General features: G+C 43.3%; 2 protein-coding genes across 7 annotated transcripts in view; one reads left to right on the top strand and one right to left on the bottom strand.

Annotated features, from left to right (window-relative positions):
• LOC105900275 (AMP deaminase 2) overlaps positions 1-4279 on the top strand; it is a 49645-nt gene extending 45366 nt beyond the window's left edge. For all 5 annotated transcript variants that reach the window (XM_031567317.2, XM_031567318.2, XM_031567316.2 and 2 more), the window contains exon 18: positions 117-4279. In XM_031567317.2, coding sequence (XP_031423177.1) covers positions 117-338 — 222 coding nt within the window. In that variant the 3' untranslated portion in view covers positions 339-4279. The remainder of the gene's footprint in view (positions 1-116) is intronic.
• A 4-nt stretch (positions 4280-4283) lies between these two features.
• Positions 4284-15505, bottom strand: eps8l3a (EPS8-like 3a). Of its 2 annotated transcripts, none has more exons than XM_031567321.2 (20): positions 15099-15505; positions 13549-13637; positions 13359-13426; positions 12990-13054; positions 12605-12760; positions 11479-11628; positions 10948-11024; positions 10519-10640; positions 9735-9898; positions 9226-9346; positions 8896-8969; positions 8726-8800; positions 8160-8305; positions 6577-6766; positions 6192-6214; positions 5980-6085; positions 5623-5724; positions 5422-5516; positions 5036-5168; positions 4284-4930 (listed from the first exon to the last, which is right to left on the bottom strand). In XM_031567321.2, exons 2-20 carry the CDS (start codon positions 13611-13613, stop codon positions 4901-4903), a joined length of 1962 nt encoding a protein of 653 aa, XP_031423181.1. In that variant the 5' UTR covers positions 13614-13637; positions 15099-15505; the 3' UTR covers positions 4284-4900. The 2 variants fall into 2 exon arrangements, with proteins under 2 accessions (XP_031423181.1, XP_031423180.1); XM_031567320.2 differs by having other exon boundaries at positions 15157-15505.
• Between the last annotated feature and the right edge of the window lie 139 nt (positions 15506-15644).

Here is a 15644-nt window from a genome sequence, read left to right as displayed (position 1 = left end):
TAACGTATTTGTCATGTTATTCCAACGGCACGTAAACAGACACATTCAAAAATCTTGTAGTGAAATCACATCTCCACTCGCAAATGACGCCGTGCTCTCCCTTCCTGCCCTCCCAGACTAAGAGCTACTGGATGGGTCCGCGCTACCACCACGAGGGCCCCGAGAGCAACGACATCCGCCGCACCAACGTGCCGGACATCCGCGTGGCCTACCGGCACGAGACGCTGAACGAGGAGCTGCACCTCATCACGAACGCTGTCCGCACAGACGAGCAGGGTGGATTCGACGAGCTGGAGGACACCCTCTCCATGGCCCCTTTCCCCGGGCGACGCCTGTAGAGCACAACGACTGCGAGGCGTGTAGCGACGAGAAGACCAAACACGGTTGCTTCTTCCTCTCTCTGCATCTTCGTCTGTTCCAGCATGAGTCACTATGTGGTGGTGAGGAGGAGAGGATGAGGAGAGGTAACCCTTTTACTCATAACCTTCCTCAAAAAGCACCCTTAGCTGCTCGTGTCCTTCAAAAAACGAAGCCAAGGAAAAAAAAAGAAAATTATGATAAAAAAAACTGCAGGGTCCCTGTTATATGGTGTATGTTTTTTTGGTTTTAGTGGATTTCCATTCGGTTATCGGTTTCTTGCCCCTAAGCAGTGGTCCCCTCTTTCCCGCATCTAGATGTTTCCCTCATGTTTGTGTGTTTAAAGTAGTAGAACGCAGTCATCAACTGTCTGATCATGTCGCTTGTCCTTGCCTCATCCCTCCAGTTCTGCCCTTTCCACTGTGATGTGTTTTATATTTTATGATCACCCTGTAAAAGTTAGCTGGATATATCGACATCATTCAGTATGCCAACTGTCAGTCATGTGTGCTTCTCCAACGACATGATTGGACGGATGCTTGCTTTAGTTTTAGCTAGTGGTCATTTGGGGTAAAAACCCCCACCCACATTGACCAACTTCCCTTCAACTTCGTCATGTGACGGCTGCATGTAAAGGTCTTGACCAATCAGGAATTGTTTTATCCATCACTTGCCCCTAGACCCTGCAAGCTGTGCCCATCCCTTGGTCATGCTGCCTTATGAAATCAAACACTACCTTCATCTTCCATGCTCTGTAGCAACAACAAAAGAGGATCATTTAGCAAAGTCAATATCAGCTGCCTTATACAATACACAAACTAACAGTCACCCCTCCATTCACATAATTCAACTGAACTGCACATTAATACTCACATTCGCATGAATTCACACACACACACACACACACACACACACACACACACACACACACACACACACACCCACACACACGTACACACACACTGTGTCGTCGTAGATGGGACGTGTTGAAGAAGAAATGGAAAAAAGTTTCCCAAGTGTGAAACTATGTCACTGGAGCGCTGTCTCAAACTGCATGTTCCCCGTACTCTTCCATGACAAGATTTTAAGGATGGACAAGAGTGAAGAAGGACCAAGTCTGTGGTCTGGAAGAAACATTCCAAAGTGTGAACATTGTATAAAAGGTTTTAGTTTTCAATTGTTAGAATAAGAAATAACCTGTAGATACTATAATAAATATATCTATTTAAAGCAATCCATATACAGTACACTGCTATATGCAGCTCACAAGAAGGAAGTTAATCTAGTGTATAGAAACATGGTGTATTATCTGTGTATTAATATATACAGTTTGTACTGTACAGTAGACCAGTGTGTGGTAGAGTGGATATCCATTCTGAGAAGTCTTTCACATTTGCACATATAGATAAATCAAGACGGCAAAAGTGACGAGTTTTGCTGTCTGAGTTTGCAGAGTTTGCATGTGTGAAGTGAAGCATGTTGTAATCTGGCACAGTTTGAACCGTGAGGGGGTGTGTTCCTTCCACCATCACCTCAGACATCCCAGTGAATCCCCCCCCCCTGAGCCTTGAGCCCTTCCCAGTGAAGAGATTTGGAGTTCGACCTGTGCTGACACCTCTGCATGCTCTCTGATGTGATCTGTAACCTAGCAACCAACCAACCAACCAACCAAGCCAAGAAATCCCTGTGCCTTTTGGTTTCGGAGTTTGTTTTCAAAAAGGCCTTCTGTGAGGTTCAGTGTTTGAGAGGTCACTGTCACTGTCAGTGTGAGATGGATGTGCTCTCAAAAGACTGAAAGAAGTCACGCTTATATTTTTTTTCCATTTCAGGACAGATATAGTGAGAATCTGCTAACTGGCCAAAAAAAAATCCTTTTTGGGTTTTAGTTTTTTTACATAAACTGTCAGCAGAAGCTCAGTTTTTGCATCTGCGTCTGTGATGTGTCCTTGTGGACTTGGTGGAGGTGAATGGACAGAAACACTGTTTACAATGTAATGTCAATGTGGTGATCCAATACAGACAGTGAGTTCAAATCCAAACTTCTGATCTTGGAATGATCCTGGGTGATGGCTATCAGGGTGTCAGGATGATCAAACCGCTGGTAACAGTTGTTGTGGTTGTCAGAGGGGCAATGCAGTTTCACTCCCATTCGGCCTCTCTTTAAAATAGTCATACATGGACACCTACATACTCTTAGGTCGCCATTTACCTCTGTCTAACTTGCGATCACTCTAATATTCCACCCAGCCGCACTCTGGAGAGGGGATAAGTACCCTCTCTGTCTCTAACCTTAGTCCATCTTGGACTGATGAATCCACGCACAGGTCATAGGCCTTAAGGTCATAGGCCATTCGCTCACTCTGAGGACCCTGTAAAGGGGTCTCCTGTTTGTTTGTGACTCGAGATGACGCTGTGTACAAGTACACACACCCCTCATTTCAGCCTCGTTGTGAGTACCGCGCATGTCCCCATCATGGCTTTAGTGTCTCAGTGTGAAGACGGTGTAACAGGTCCTCGCTGTGCTGGGAGGTCTCACTGTGAAAGGGTGTCATGTGTGTGGAGACTTAAGTGGATAGCTATGATTTTGCTTGAATATAAAAAAAGTATTTTTTTATATAACAGAGAGTTTATACAGACCATTTATTGATTCAAGTAGTGAGTGGTAGCTGCAAAGACGGTGAACGTTGAGTTGTTGCAGATGATTGCCATCGTATGTTCATGGATTTACAGACAGATTTTGACTTTTTTTTTTCTTTTTTTAAATGATGTCACTATTTTTATTTTTATTATTATTATTTTTTTAATGTATTATTTGTTTGTACTGATTTGAGAAATTACTTTATGTTCACCAGGAGGTTTTTTTTCCAGTCTGTTTTTATTTCAAAACAAGCAATCAACCTCTTTCCATGATAACCCTCAATAGAAACAATCTGTAGATCTGAGATGGAGATATGCTCTCATTTCAAATGCTTTTCGAGGAGATATAAGCTCTGAAGCCTCGGTTTCCAAGTGGATGTTCAACTATTTAACGCGGATGGGTCATTTATAGACCCGAACACTTGTCCAGTCTCCGGTCTCACTTGGGTGATTTGCTAAACTGTTAGCTTGTCTGGCGAGCATGATCAGCTCTGTGTGATGCTTAGACATGCATGTGGCATCCCAAAGCCAGACGCCATCTGTGAAGATTTGAGCTTCGCCGAAGGGGTAAACCAAACTTCTGTTTGGAAATGCTGTGAGACACTTTTGAAACATTCTTTAATAAATCAAGCTGGTTATGAAGTTATTCTCTATATCTCTCTCCAAACACCTTTTACTGAATTTAATCATCTTTTTATTAATGGGGATCGGAAGCTTACTCTCAAATGTCTATTCTGTTCTAGTTTAAAGGGTTGGGTGTAATATGTGAAATATGCACTTCAAGATATTAGGGCAATATTTCTAAGAGCAGTGCACATTCACATCATCACACTCCTGCCACCCTGACTGTAACCAGGGTGCCCTGGAACACACACTGTGGTCCAATCAGGTGTGATCCCAAGCCATTACTCTGTCTAAAGAATTCACAATTTTACATTGTATACACGTAGAATGTTTCTTTGATTTTGTTTTGTGAAATGATACATTTACGAACCATGCTTGTGTTTGGTTTTCCTGTTTTTTGAAACAGTTCTTTTCTATGCTGTTTTATGTTTCGTCGTTTAAGTTTTGTTTTGTTTAGTTTCATGTGTGGGTGGGTATGCGTGTTTTGTATGCTCTTCAAGGTTATTGGTTTGATTTGACCTGTTTACTTTTTCTTTTTTTTATGTAGCCACTGGTATGCTTTCGCACTTAAAGCAATGGTTCACAGACTCCTGCCCTGGAAGTTTCTGTGCTGGTACATGTACACGTGTAATGCTACAATGAAATAAAGCATGTATATTCATCTGTTTGCCACTCATTTCCTTTTATTCATCAACTCATAGTAAGAAAATTCTGGGTAAGAAAATTCACATATGGCATTATGTTGAGACTAGTTTAAAAATAACAACATGCAACATGTCATTAGTGTTATTTCATCACCGCAATATCATGAAGATGAATAGAGGTAAATACTTAAATCTGTACTGCAGCTTTAAACATTTATGGTAAAATACAGGTGAACATAAATAAAGGGAAAGTGTCTTTTATGTGTGAATGAAGTTGTACATAATTGAACATGTATAGGATGTATAGGCATGTGGCATCGGATCTGATCATTGTTTCAATGGGAAGAGCAAAACAGAGGATCCCACAAGGCGATTATTCATGTTACAATAGCAAGGAGAATAGGAGTAGCAAGAATTACAATCTCATATCTCATACCTAAATTAGCATTATACATTTACAGCAAAGTACAGTGGTTTCCAAAGAACCTTTTCAAACTCTTTTTAGAGTATGTGTGCAAAAGAAGGTGTGGCCATAAGTTCTGGAGACTAATTCCCGTATCCAAATGGCAGAACACTTAAACTAGTACGGTTCTAGTCCTTCAGATTCTCTGTCTGGTCCAGTTAATCTTGTTGAGTAGTTACTCCAGACGTCTGATTTCACTTGCCAACTAGAGTGAAAAGTGAAAAAGAAAAGTTTATTAATGAGCCTATCTGTGGTGGGTGGTTCCTCTCTATGAATTTTGTGGTAGTCTGAGGTTGCCATGGCTACTCACGGCATTTGCCGACTTTACGTTCTGCAGCTGGAAGAACACCCGGCCCCCCTCGTCAGGACAAACCATCTTCAGCTCCTCACGAGTCATCCCGAGGAGAGAGGCGCCACTGACCATGCTCAGACAACGCACCGTGCTGTGGGAAACACAGGAAAGGCACAGCTCAGGATTAGCTAACAAGTCTACCTTATTTGCACACACAAACATAAATGCATGAACACATAACATACATAACATAACATACACATACATCACATCACATACATCACAATTTTTAACAAGTTATTCAAAGTAGATGATTTGTACCACTTTAGCATTTACTGTGTCATGATGCTGCTGCTTGATTAGATAGACATGCTATTATCAGTCATATCTTACTAACCACTTACATTTTATTGAATCCCTTGTACTCCAGCCAGGCCTTCACTTCTGATGGTTTAGATTTCTTGGTCAAGTTTGGGGTGGCCACCACTGGCTCTGGTTCCTGGCATGGACAGGAGCAAAGCATCAAGATGACATCACTACCCTGTATATTGGAATAAAATGCCCCTTGGTTTTTGGACAGGTCATGCTGGTGGTCATGTTGTTACCTCATCCTTTTTGTATAGTGGCTCCAAGACGTTGTTCGGGACATAGCCTTCCTCTTTGATGTCATTTCGCACTTTCCACCATTGTTTGGACATGTCCAACAGCTGTAGATGTATGAGAGGATAGATCTCAAGACAGTGCCTGCAGGATGCTGCACTTGTTTACATGTGCACGTGGATTTGCGAGTATCCATGCCCTTTAGTGCTCCCTTATTAATGGTGACCTAATATGATTTGGCGACACATACATCTCCCTGGCAACCAGTTTCTAATTTTCATAGGTGGGGTTTGTCTAATGTGCATTGTGTAATTACTCTCTCACCCCCTCAGTCTTACTGATGCAACTTCTTTTTAATTCACCTGTACAACTTCTCCCTTTGAGATGCTGAGTTCTCGCTGGTTCCTGGCAGTGAAGTCAAAGATCACGCGCAAGTAGTTGGCAGGGACTTCCCCGTTTTCCTCGACCCTGCAGTGAAACACAGAGGCATATGGTGGTGGTTGAGACAGACACTTGATTAGCCACAGAACTAATGATACAAGCAGAAATGCAGGGGAGGAAGAAGCAAACATACTCTGCTGGTGGTTTCCACGGCGTCTGTGAAAAGATAACAACACTTCAGTGTGATGGTGTGGCAAGACTGTAGCATAATACCACATGCTGGCTTTACTAGCTAATTATTTAATTCTGAACATTGGATTAATTACGTCCAAATTTAATAAAGAGCAACATTCCCAAGTTTGATGTATTGTGACTGTATGTTGGACAGTTTACGTATGTGTGTGTGTCTGTCTGTATCCCTGTGTGTGTGTGTGTGTGTGTGTGTGTGTGTGTGTGTGTGTGTGTGTGTGTGTGTGTGTGTGTGTGTGTGTGTGTGTGTGTGTGTGTGTGTGTGTGTCTGTCTGTCTGTCTGTATCCCTGGGTGTGTGTGTGTGTGTGTGTGTGTGTGTGTCTTTGACCTGCACTGGTTCATTCCTTGTGCGCTGGCTGGGCTGCCTACTGCTTGGCTGGCTCGGTGGCTGGCTCGGTGACTTGCTCTGTGGCTTGCTCTGTGGCTGACTCTCAGACATGACGTCTTGGGGCTGCCAGTCATCATCAAACACAGGGATGAAATCAGGAATGTCGTCGTCTTCCTCTGGCCACTGTGTGCTGACAGAGAAAATCACACATGCATCATGAGTAGGCAGAGGCAGGCACATCGTAACTCAGAAATATATTAACAGCTCCCCTTTCCTCAATATGGAATGTATACTGTATTTGATTCTTTGAATCGTTAAGCTAGCCGGTCATCATATATATATATATATATATCTCAGAAAGGGAACACTCTAGGCCTCCTTTGGATCAGAGGGAGAGCACTAGGGTGCAGGTGCAGAACAGCCCATCTGGTACATGAACACACCTACGCAGGTATGAAGCCAAGCACAGGCACCCCGGCAGGGCTAGTCGTGACACCCCCCTGAGCTAGGGCGTTCCCTGTCTTGAGATGAGCTCTTCCTACAGTGAAATTATGCCATTCGGGGATGTTCCCTGTTTTTGGCCATTTCCTGTTCTCTGCCCTGAGGTGTTCCATGCTTTATGATCCCCAACTGTGCGACAATGTCCGTTAATGAGATCTCTCCAGGGACTGTTCCTTACCTGGTAATATTCCTTAGCTAGGGACGTTACTGTTGCAGCGAAACAACCTCTTCAAATCTTAGAGTTGATACTTCAGTGAGTCAGACGACCGAATGCCATGAACTGAAGTTTATTTACTCTTGCAGACTTTCATTCAAATCGGAGTGTTGGTCCATGGAGCAGCTCAGTCAAAAAAACAATGCACTAACTTTTTAAACGGTATATTTCGTCACTTTGCTTTTCCAATCGAAAACCCAAAACTTATTCAAGTTTGAACCAATCAGAAGATTCTCTCAAACATATAGAATTTATCCAAGGTCAGCCAATCAGAAAATTCTGCTCACTAATTGCTGAAGCACCTTTCAAGATGCTGGCTTTTAATGAGCAGCTATGTCCTTATCAGAGGTTTCACCCCTCCCGGTTATGATAAATGGGCTCTCTTGGGAACTGCTCTTTGATCAATTCCGCATCCCCTATGCATAAACCTTTTAATTCATATCTGGCTGCCTTTGAAGGCTTGCACCTGTGTAAACTGTGTGGTCATGGTTTTAGAAAACAGGCCTCTCTGTTTGGCCTGACCTTCATCTCTGCACATAGGCCTCTCTGCCTGGCTTTACATGACACTTGTTTGCAAAACTGCTTGATGTTCACCACACCACTGTATTACAACCATGATTTTCTACAGTTACCTTTCTGATGATATAACCTAAACCTACAATGTTTCTTGTCAGAGAACATTATGTAACTGCTGCTATTGGATCCTTGATTCCATGGGGATTTTATTCCCTCCCCTGATATGTTATATCAGCTACGTACCTGTTGACCACTCTATGCTACTTGCTGACAGTCTCTAAATCTAGTATGCATCTTGCCATGAAGGCGTTATCTACCTGCTGATATTGTTTTAATCTTGGGTGTTCTCTACCTGGGGATGTTCCAGGCGTCTCCCAGCGTCTGCCAGAACTGGTCTTCCTCTATGGTGGCCTCCTCACTCAACAGCCGGATGCACTCTGGGGTCAGGAGGGGCACGACGACGGACGGGGGCAGCTCCTCTGGACTGTAGTCCACCAGCTGCAGCGGGACAACCACAGACCAGATGCATCTCAGAGAAAGGTAGACCAGTCAGTTGCTATCACAGTGTTAGAACTGTGTTAGCAGGATAGTCAGTGAACACAACAACCAAGGAACCAAGGTACCAAGCTATATGTACATGCTGGTTTTCAACATCCAGAGACATCCTGATAATTCTGCTATATTGCTTGACATTTAATGATACAACAACTAGCAATAGCAGTCAAAAAAACAGATCATCTTGGAGGTCATCTTGTCCCCGGGCCCGAGCAAGAGAAACAGCTGGCCTGGCTGTATGGTTTAGCTTTGACTTGAGCAGCCCCAGCCTATTGGTATCAGGGGTTAAGCAAGGCTTAAGTTTGTAAAACGCTTCCGCTTCAGTATGCTAGAGAGAACAGTATAGGGAAGTCTTCAACTTACATAAGTAAGGATGGAGAAGAAGACATGAACCAGATCTGGAGCACTTGGATCGTTGATCTTCCCTGTTAGTTCTCCCTGACATCGCAAGACAAGAAAGAGGGGAGTTCACTGGACAGTGCATGAAGAAGTACAAGCATCATATGAGGTTTATAGTGTCAATGCAAACCTACCAGAAGGTTGAAGCCAAATTTGATTTTCTGAAAACAGACCTCAAACTCATCTGGGGAGGGCAGGCCTACAATAACTAAATGAGAGAGACGGAACACAGAGTTGACTAAGATGCTAACTCTTTTTGCTTAGATATAAACCAAAAATGAAATATATGTCTGAAAATTGCAATTAGTATTGCTTCTTAGGCCAATTATTATAGTAATTTTACCATTAGTTTGGCCCCTCAGGGGGTTAGTGTAAAATCATCTATAATGAATAAAGTGAAATACATGTTTCTGTTTTTATTGTTCTATTGCACATGATATATTATGTCTCCTGAAGTGTTTTACCTTTGCACTTCTTTTTCTTATTCTTTTTCTTCTTGTTCTTCTTCTTGTCCTCTTTTGGTGCCACTGCGGCCACCCTGCCCATGAAGGCCTCAATGTCATTAATCACGTGATTCAAAATATCCTGTAGAGGGCGCACAGAGGAGAGACAAACCCTCAACCCTTTGCCCACCAGGGCATTTCACTGAGGCTGTATATGTATTACATGAGTGCTTTACTGTCAAACAGGTCCGAACCAGACCATTCAGGCTACATCGAAAGGTCAAGGGGCATGGGGCTACGGGTTCTGAAATGTTTTTGTTCTTCCAGGCACTGAGAAGTGGGTTGTGGTTTACACGGTTTAGATGGTTTAGCTGTAACAGAGCCTAGAGGAGTTGCTGCATTTCAAAATGTTTCATCACCGGGTTATGTGGGAGCAGAAGGTCACTAAGGCCTTTATCAAGGGAATACATTTTATGGCTTGTCTTCCTAATGGGTTCAGTAAATTCAATGAAAATGAATGAAACACAGACCACATTTCTCTCCCTCTCTGTGTAGGGCTGGGGGGTGGGGGTCCTCTGTGGTGGAGGGGGTGACGGCTGCCGGGGCTGCGGTTGCCTTCGCACCGGCTCGGGTTTGTTGGTGGGGGGCGTAGGAAGCGGGGTTGCAGGAGTGGGTGTGGGCACAGGGCTATCATCTGCAGAGAGAACACATCAGCACTGAGTGCCCCTCCTTCACTAGATAAGCATTACGTTTCCACCGTCATACAGATACACATACATCCACCCAGTCATGGTTAGTGCCTCTTATCAGACAGCACACAAAACAACTGTACGTATGGTGCCATCTCGCAACTACATCCCACAGCTGCTGTTTGACGTCTGTCTCAACCTCATGGAGCCTTGGTGGAGCAAATTTTGTACTGCATCTTTGTCAAGAAATGCTCTTGAATTGTTTTGACATGGATTACCCAGACACACCCAGAAGGAGTGGGCTAAATCTTTTATTACTGTACCAACCAATTAAATCATGATGAAAGGGGAACCACCTCCCAGCGAGTTATGACACATTATAATCTCACAGTCTTACTCCAATGTTACTTAACAAAGGCTACACTGGGTTCCTCTCTCTCCCTCTCTCTCTCTCTCTCTCTCTCTCTCTCTCTCTCTCTCTCTCTCTCTCTCTCTCTCGCTCTCTCTCTCTCTCGCTCTCTCTCTCTCTCTCTCTCTCTCTGTCTGTCTCAAACCAACAAACAGCCTGTCCGTTTCCAGGAGGCAGAGTCATATTCCCCAGATAAAGCTTTATCTGTTTGCTCACCGTAGTCTGGGGCGTCCCACTCCATGGGGGGGCGCTCTGGGCGATCCCACTCCTCTGAAGGGGGTCTGTTGTTCTGGAGGGCACCGTTCATCTTGGCAGCCATGATGGCTCTCAGGTTGTCCCTATAACACCAGACATATTAACATATGAGATTTGATTCACCGCGAGCTCCATATGTTTTCCAAGAACGCATCACGTCAATATTTACTGCAGTATGCCCACTTTTTGTCTGCAATAGGAAACTATGAGAACTAATCTATGCTTCTGAATACACAAACCAGTGCACCACTTATATCTATTAACGGAGTTCTCCATATGCTATCTTGTCAGTTGTATATAGGTTTTTATTACTTTTGAATAAATTAGTGTAATTTTGGTTAATATCAGATTTACAGAATTTTCATGTCTAGGATTTATGCTGAAATTCACCTGGGTTGTCTGTTATCTCCACAGTCATCTTTTCTGTGGTTGATGGCTCTCTCTATATCTCGTTTGATATAATCAGCCTGAATAAGTAGTAAAGAAAGAAGATGTTTATTGTAAGAATTTGTATGTCACATGAGTTCTGAGGGAAGGACCTGTGAAAAGGTGGTAAGTAAGTAAGACTTTATTTACATAGAAGACTGCAACATGCAAGAGTTGCAGTTCAAAGTGCTTACAGGACGGTACTCACTAGGAACCTGCCAACATAGAACCTGGCAAAAAAAGGTTCTTTACAGCTTCAAACTGCTAGTAAAGCTGATGGCTAAATTGATCCTAAACGGGTTCTACAAAGAGCCTGTCATCAAAGAATTCCAAACACAACCTCAAAGGTCTCTTGTTGACTGACAGCCACAGAACAATTAGCACATGAGAACACATGCCTTAAGCCGAAGAATCCTTCGACATTCCTAGCCTAGATAACACCATCTGAAAACTAGTGAAAATAGTCCGAGACGGGTCCATTTGTGTGACACTGACCCTCAGGGCCGAGCACTGGAACATGAAGATGCTGGTGCCACTCGTCCCCTCCTTCTGCATTGACACGGTCAGCAGGGAGTTGTAGACGCAGCTGTCCAGCACTGCCTGCACGTCTGAGACACTGCTGATGGGATGCCTCTCCAGCTCCTCCTAAGTGGGGGAGAGAGAGGAACAGAGGAGGTGTGAGGAGATGAGAAAGAGGGTGGAGAATGGTGCAAGCATGGCAGAGGAAAGCGGGTGAGGGAGGGAAGTGTGAGGAAAGAGGGAGAAAGAGAAGTGAGATGCGCAGAGGAGTAACAGGACGATGAATAATACGGTAAATATCAGGGCAAAGTGGGAAAAGAGGACCGAGCGAACGGATGAAAGAGAAGGAACAATGAAGTCAGGGCAGAGAGCAAAGTGAGGTGTGTTACACAGGCAAAGGGAGGAACAGAACCGAATCAGAACTGAAAGGGAGGAACAGAACCGAATCAGAACTGAAAGGCAAAGGGAGGAACAGAACCGAATCAGAACTGAAAGGCAAAGGGAGGAACAGAACCGAATCAGAACTGAAAGGCAAAGGGAGGAACAGAACCGAATCAGAACTGAAAGGCAAAGGGAGGAACAGAACCGAATCAGAACTGAAAGGGAGGAACAGAACCGAATCAGAACTGAAAGGCAAAGGGAGGAACAGAACCGAATCAGAACTGAAAGGCAAAGGGAGGAACAGAACCGAATCAGAACTGAAAGGGAGGAACAGAACCGAATCAGAACTGAAAGGCAAAGGGAGGAACAGAACCGAATCAGAACTGAAAGGGAGGAACAGAACCGAATCAGAACTGAAAGGCAAAGGGAGGAACAGAACCGAATCAGAACTGAAAGGGAGGAACAGAACCAAATCAGAACTGAAAGGGAGGAACAGAACCGAATCAGAACAGAAACGCTATCACATTTTAGGCTAAGACTCTGCAAGACCCAACTGGCCCAAAACATTTTCAGTAAACTATCAAACCTCTCAGGACCTACTGCAAACCTCTCAGGCCCTGTACTGCAAACCTGTTACACAAAGTCGGATTTTTCAGGCCGGCAGTCTCAGGCTGAGCTCAAGGGGACGGCCACCAGTGTCCGAGGTAAAGTAGGTACCCACCTGGGTCTCGATGTCGATGAGCCGCAGACTCCCATCCTGCACCTGCAGGATCATTTCCTGGCTCCACACGGCGCCCGTAGCCTCCAGCAGTTTCAGCCTGTCGATGCAGTCGTCCAGCCTCACATCCCAGCTGTCCATGTCGCAGGTGAACAGGTGCTGGAGAGGACATTCAGAGGATTCAGAAGATTACTAAACAAGCAAAGCCATAGGCCATGATTCAATTTCTGTGTTTTAGGTTTTAGGGTTTTATGTTCTTCACAACATACATGTGTTTTACAATTCCATTTAATTTCCTATAAGGTGTATCCTTCACATTGTAAAATGGTCTCTTTGATCTCAGATGTGAGTCTCTGAGAGGCAGAAATGCATTGTGGGAGCCCAGTACCTCAACTCTGTATTGGCAGCAGCCCATCTGCTTGTTGATGTTCTCCACATATTCTTTTCTCTGCACTGCTCAGAAGACATAAAAACACACAATCTTGGACCTTGAGGAGTGACAAATTAACTGCATGACAATGTGACTCTTACCACTGATTTTCTCCTGTAGTACAGATAATAATGAGTGATAAATCTTTCCGTGTCTAAAATCGTTCATTTTCAAAAGATGATATTGACAAGCCTCTGTGTATAGTGTTACCCCCCTTGTTGATGCTGTAGCAAAACAATAATGTGAGGCTACAATAAAACCCATAATATCTAGAATCTCAACAGTGATCAGTAAAATTAGGTTTGTTTTGACCAGTGGCCTACTCACTGTATATTGATCTGCCACTTGGTCTGGATACATTTGATATTTGAGAGGAGGTCTCAACCGAGAATCCACTGCGAAATGCAAGACATACAAAAAAACGTTTGAAACTTGCTGACAGTCAAATTCAGAACCAAAAAAAAGAAAAATACTAGAATGTGAATAAATGTCTGAGGGTCACAGACCCCGAGCCTACTTGGATATGACAGAGCTAGCATAGCTGCTGGTCTCAAAGCTGTGAGGATCACCACCTTGGAACATCTTGGACTGTCTTTGGTCAAACACCTGTTTTAGGAGGAATGAACTTTCGTAAACTGAAAGATCTAAGAAAATAAATCATCTTGATCAATGATCGTATGAAGCCCTATTATTGTTCATTGTCACCACTGTTGTGTCTATACAAACACATGCTAGTTCAATTATACTTGTGATAAGCGTGACAGACCTCACTCATGTAAATGATTGTCATCAACTCTTTAAGACCATGGAGTCCACTGCAGATAGTTATAGTGACTGAGTCAAATAAGTGGAGGAACTTTTCTTCCCCATGTTGTGGTTTTATTCTAGTCGTAGTCTTAGTTAATAATTAATTCAGTTTCACACTGCCCTCTCTCTCATCCTTAAGAAGGCATTAACAAACACGTTTGACAGGATTTTCATCAATTTGACTTTCAGCTTTGAATGTATTCCTCTTCTATTTGGTTTGAGGGAGAGCCTTTTTGCTATTGTTCAGGCTTTTGATTTAAGGTGTGTTAAAACAAACTATATTGTTGATATAATTGAAAAGTAAGTCTAATCTTTTATCAACAGTCTATACTGTATGTTATTTTCAAGACACAGAAGCTTCTGTTGAATGCGACAAAAGAGAGATCAGAAAAAAGTCAAAGGGTCATTCCTTTTAAAGACATTTTATAGTAATTGTATGGCAACATAAACTATATTGAACAGGCATCAGTATTGCAAGTAATAAGTCTCTACTGAGATTTTAACCCTCCTTTTTTTCGTTCTCACAAACATGGAATGAGTAGACCCTTCTGTTTTGGAACATGTTTCCTTGGAACACAAGATAGCACAGAGACACTATTACTCAGATTGATCTTTACCCCTGGACAACATGGACTGCTATCAGTTATGATTTAACCAGAAGGTACAACTCATTAGCTCCTGCATGATTCATCGCCACCTACTCTGTCTATCAGATATTTACATTAAATCCCTTATTGTCATATGTTTTATACTCAAATTAAAACACAACCACTGCATGTTAATGAATGATCCGGTGTTCTTTACTGGTTCTAAACCATCTCCTAGCAACAAACCTGAGTAGATGTTATCCAAGAGACTCATCGTTTATGGTGTCATAAAAATATCTCTGAGACCGGAGAGCCAAGATTACTTGTGCTTTCACTAATGGCCTGAGCCTTGAGAAAGAAGACTCAGACTTTCAACCTGAAATAACTGTTATATGTGAGAGAAAAGATGTGTGCTATAAATCAAGCAGGCCAGTGGCAATGAGTAGACACATAAATAATTTGTAGTGTTATTTCGCCTTGAACAGATATACTGTCCTTAACCAGATTGAAAGCTAAACTCACACATCACCTGCCCACATCGGTCCAAACTATATATCATATCATAATTCAAAAACAAAACATTCGTAATCAATCCACCATGTCCATACCTTTACAGTTCATATCATACAGTGCCAGAGCACGGGTCACATCGCTATTTAAAGTAAATAATTACCAAAAGAAAAGGGGGAACAAATCCAACAGTCTGGTAGATATTTTGTGAGCTGAGGTACCTCTGTGAAAATCACTCCCGTTGTCCGCTTGCTCCTTCCTGTGTGGTCTTTTGAGAGTTTTCACATCATCGTCCTGACGTCTCTTCCACATGCATCCACACTCTTAGAACATCGCTGGAATACTCTGGAGACTTCCTCCTGTTATAATGGGACAAAGTCCAACACCACAGAAGGAGAAAGGAAGAGAGAGAGACAGAGAGAGTGAGAGAGAGAGAGCGAGAGAGAGAGGACCAGACCTTGTAATGTTTTCGACCTGTGGCAGGTCAGAAAGTAATTGGGAGGAAAGAGTGTTTTCTCATGCTGGGAGCAGCTGGGAAGAGCCCACAGGTGTGTCTGGTATTCTGTTCAAAGGTTCATAGGCAGAGCCTGTACACAAGGTTCCTCACCGTCACCCCTGCAGGTGACCTCAGCTGTTAGCGCAGTGACCACACCCACACTGAAATGGTCATCACGACATCTGTGTTTGCCATTGGGCATAGGTGATCCTC

This window comes from Clupea harengus, chromosome 5 (assembly GCF_900700415.2).
Source record: "Clupea harengus chromosome 5, Ch_v2.0.2, whole genome shotgun sequence".
NCBI classification, from domain to species: Eukaryota; Metazoa; Chordata; class Actinopteri; order Clupeiformes; family Clupeidae; genus Clupea; species Clupea harengus.
The sequence above is the reverse complement of the archived record's forward strand: the minus strand, read 5'-3'. Positions and strand labels throughout refer to the sequence as shown.

What these genes read in the sequence shown, in the direction of transcription:
- eps8l3a (XM_031567321.2), bottom strand. Translation starts at nt 13,613, where the DNA reads ATGTTCCAAGGTGGTGATCCTCACAGCTTTGAGACCAGCAGCTATGCT. An exon ending in GGAGATAACAGACAACCCAG is followed by an intron (nt 10,641 to 10,947) that starts GTGAATTTCAGC and finishes CTGGTGTTATAG; the next exon opens with GGACAACCTGAGAGCCATCA. An exon ending in TCTTCTCCATCCTTACTTAT is followed by an intron (nt 8,306 to 8,725) that starts GTAAGTTGAAGA and finishes GTCCCGCTGCAG; the next exon opens with CTGGTGGACTACAGTCCAGA.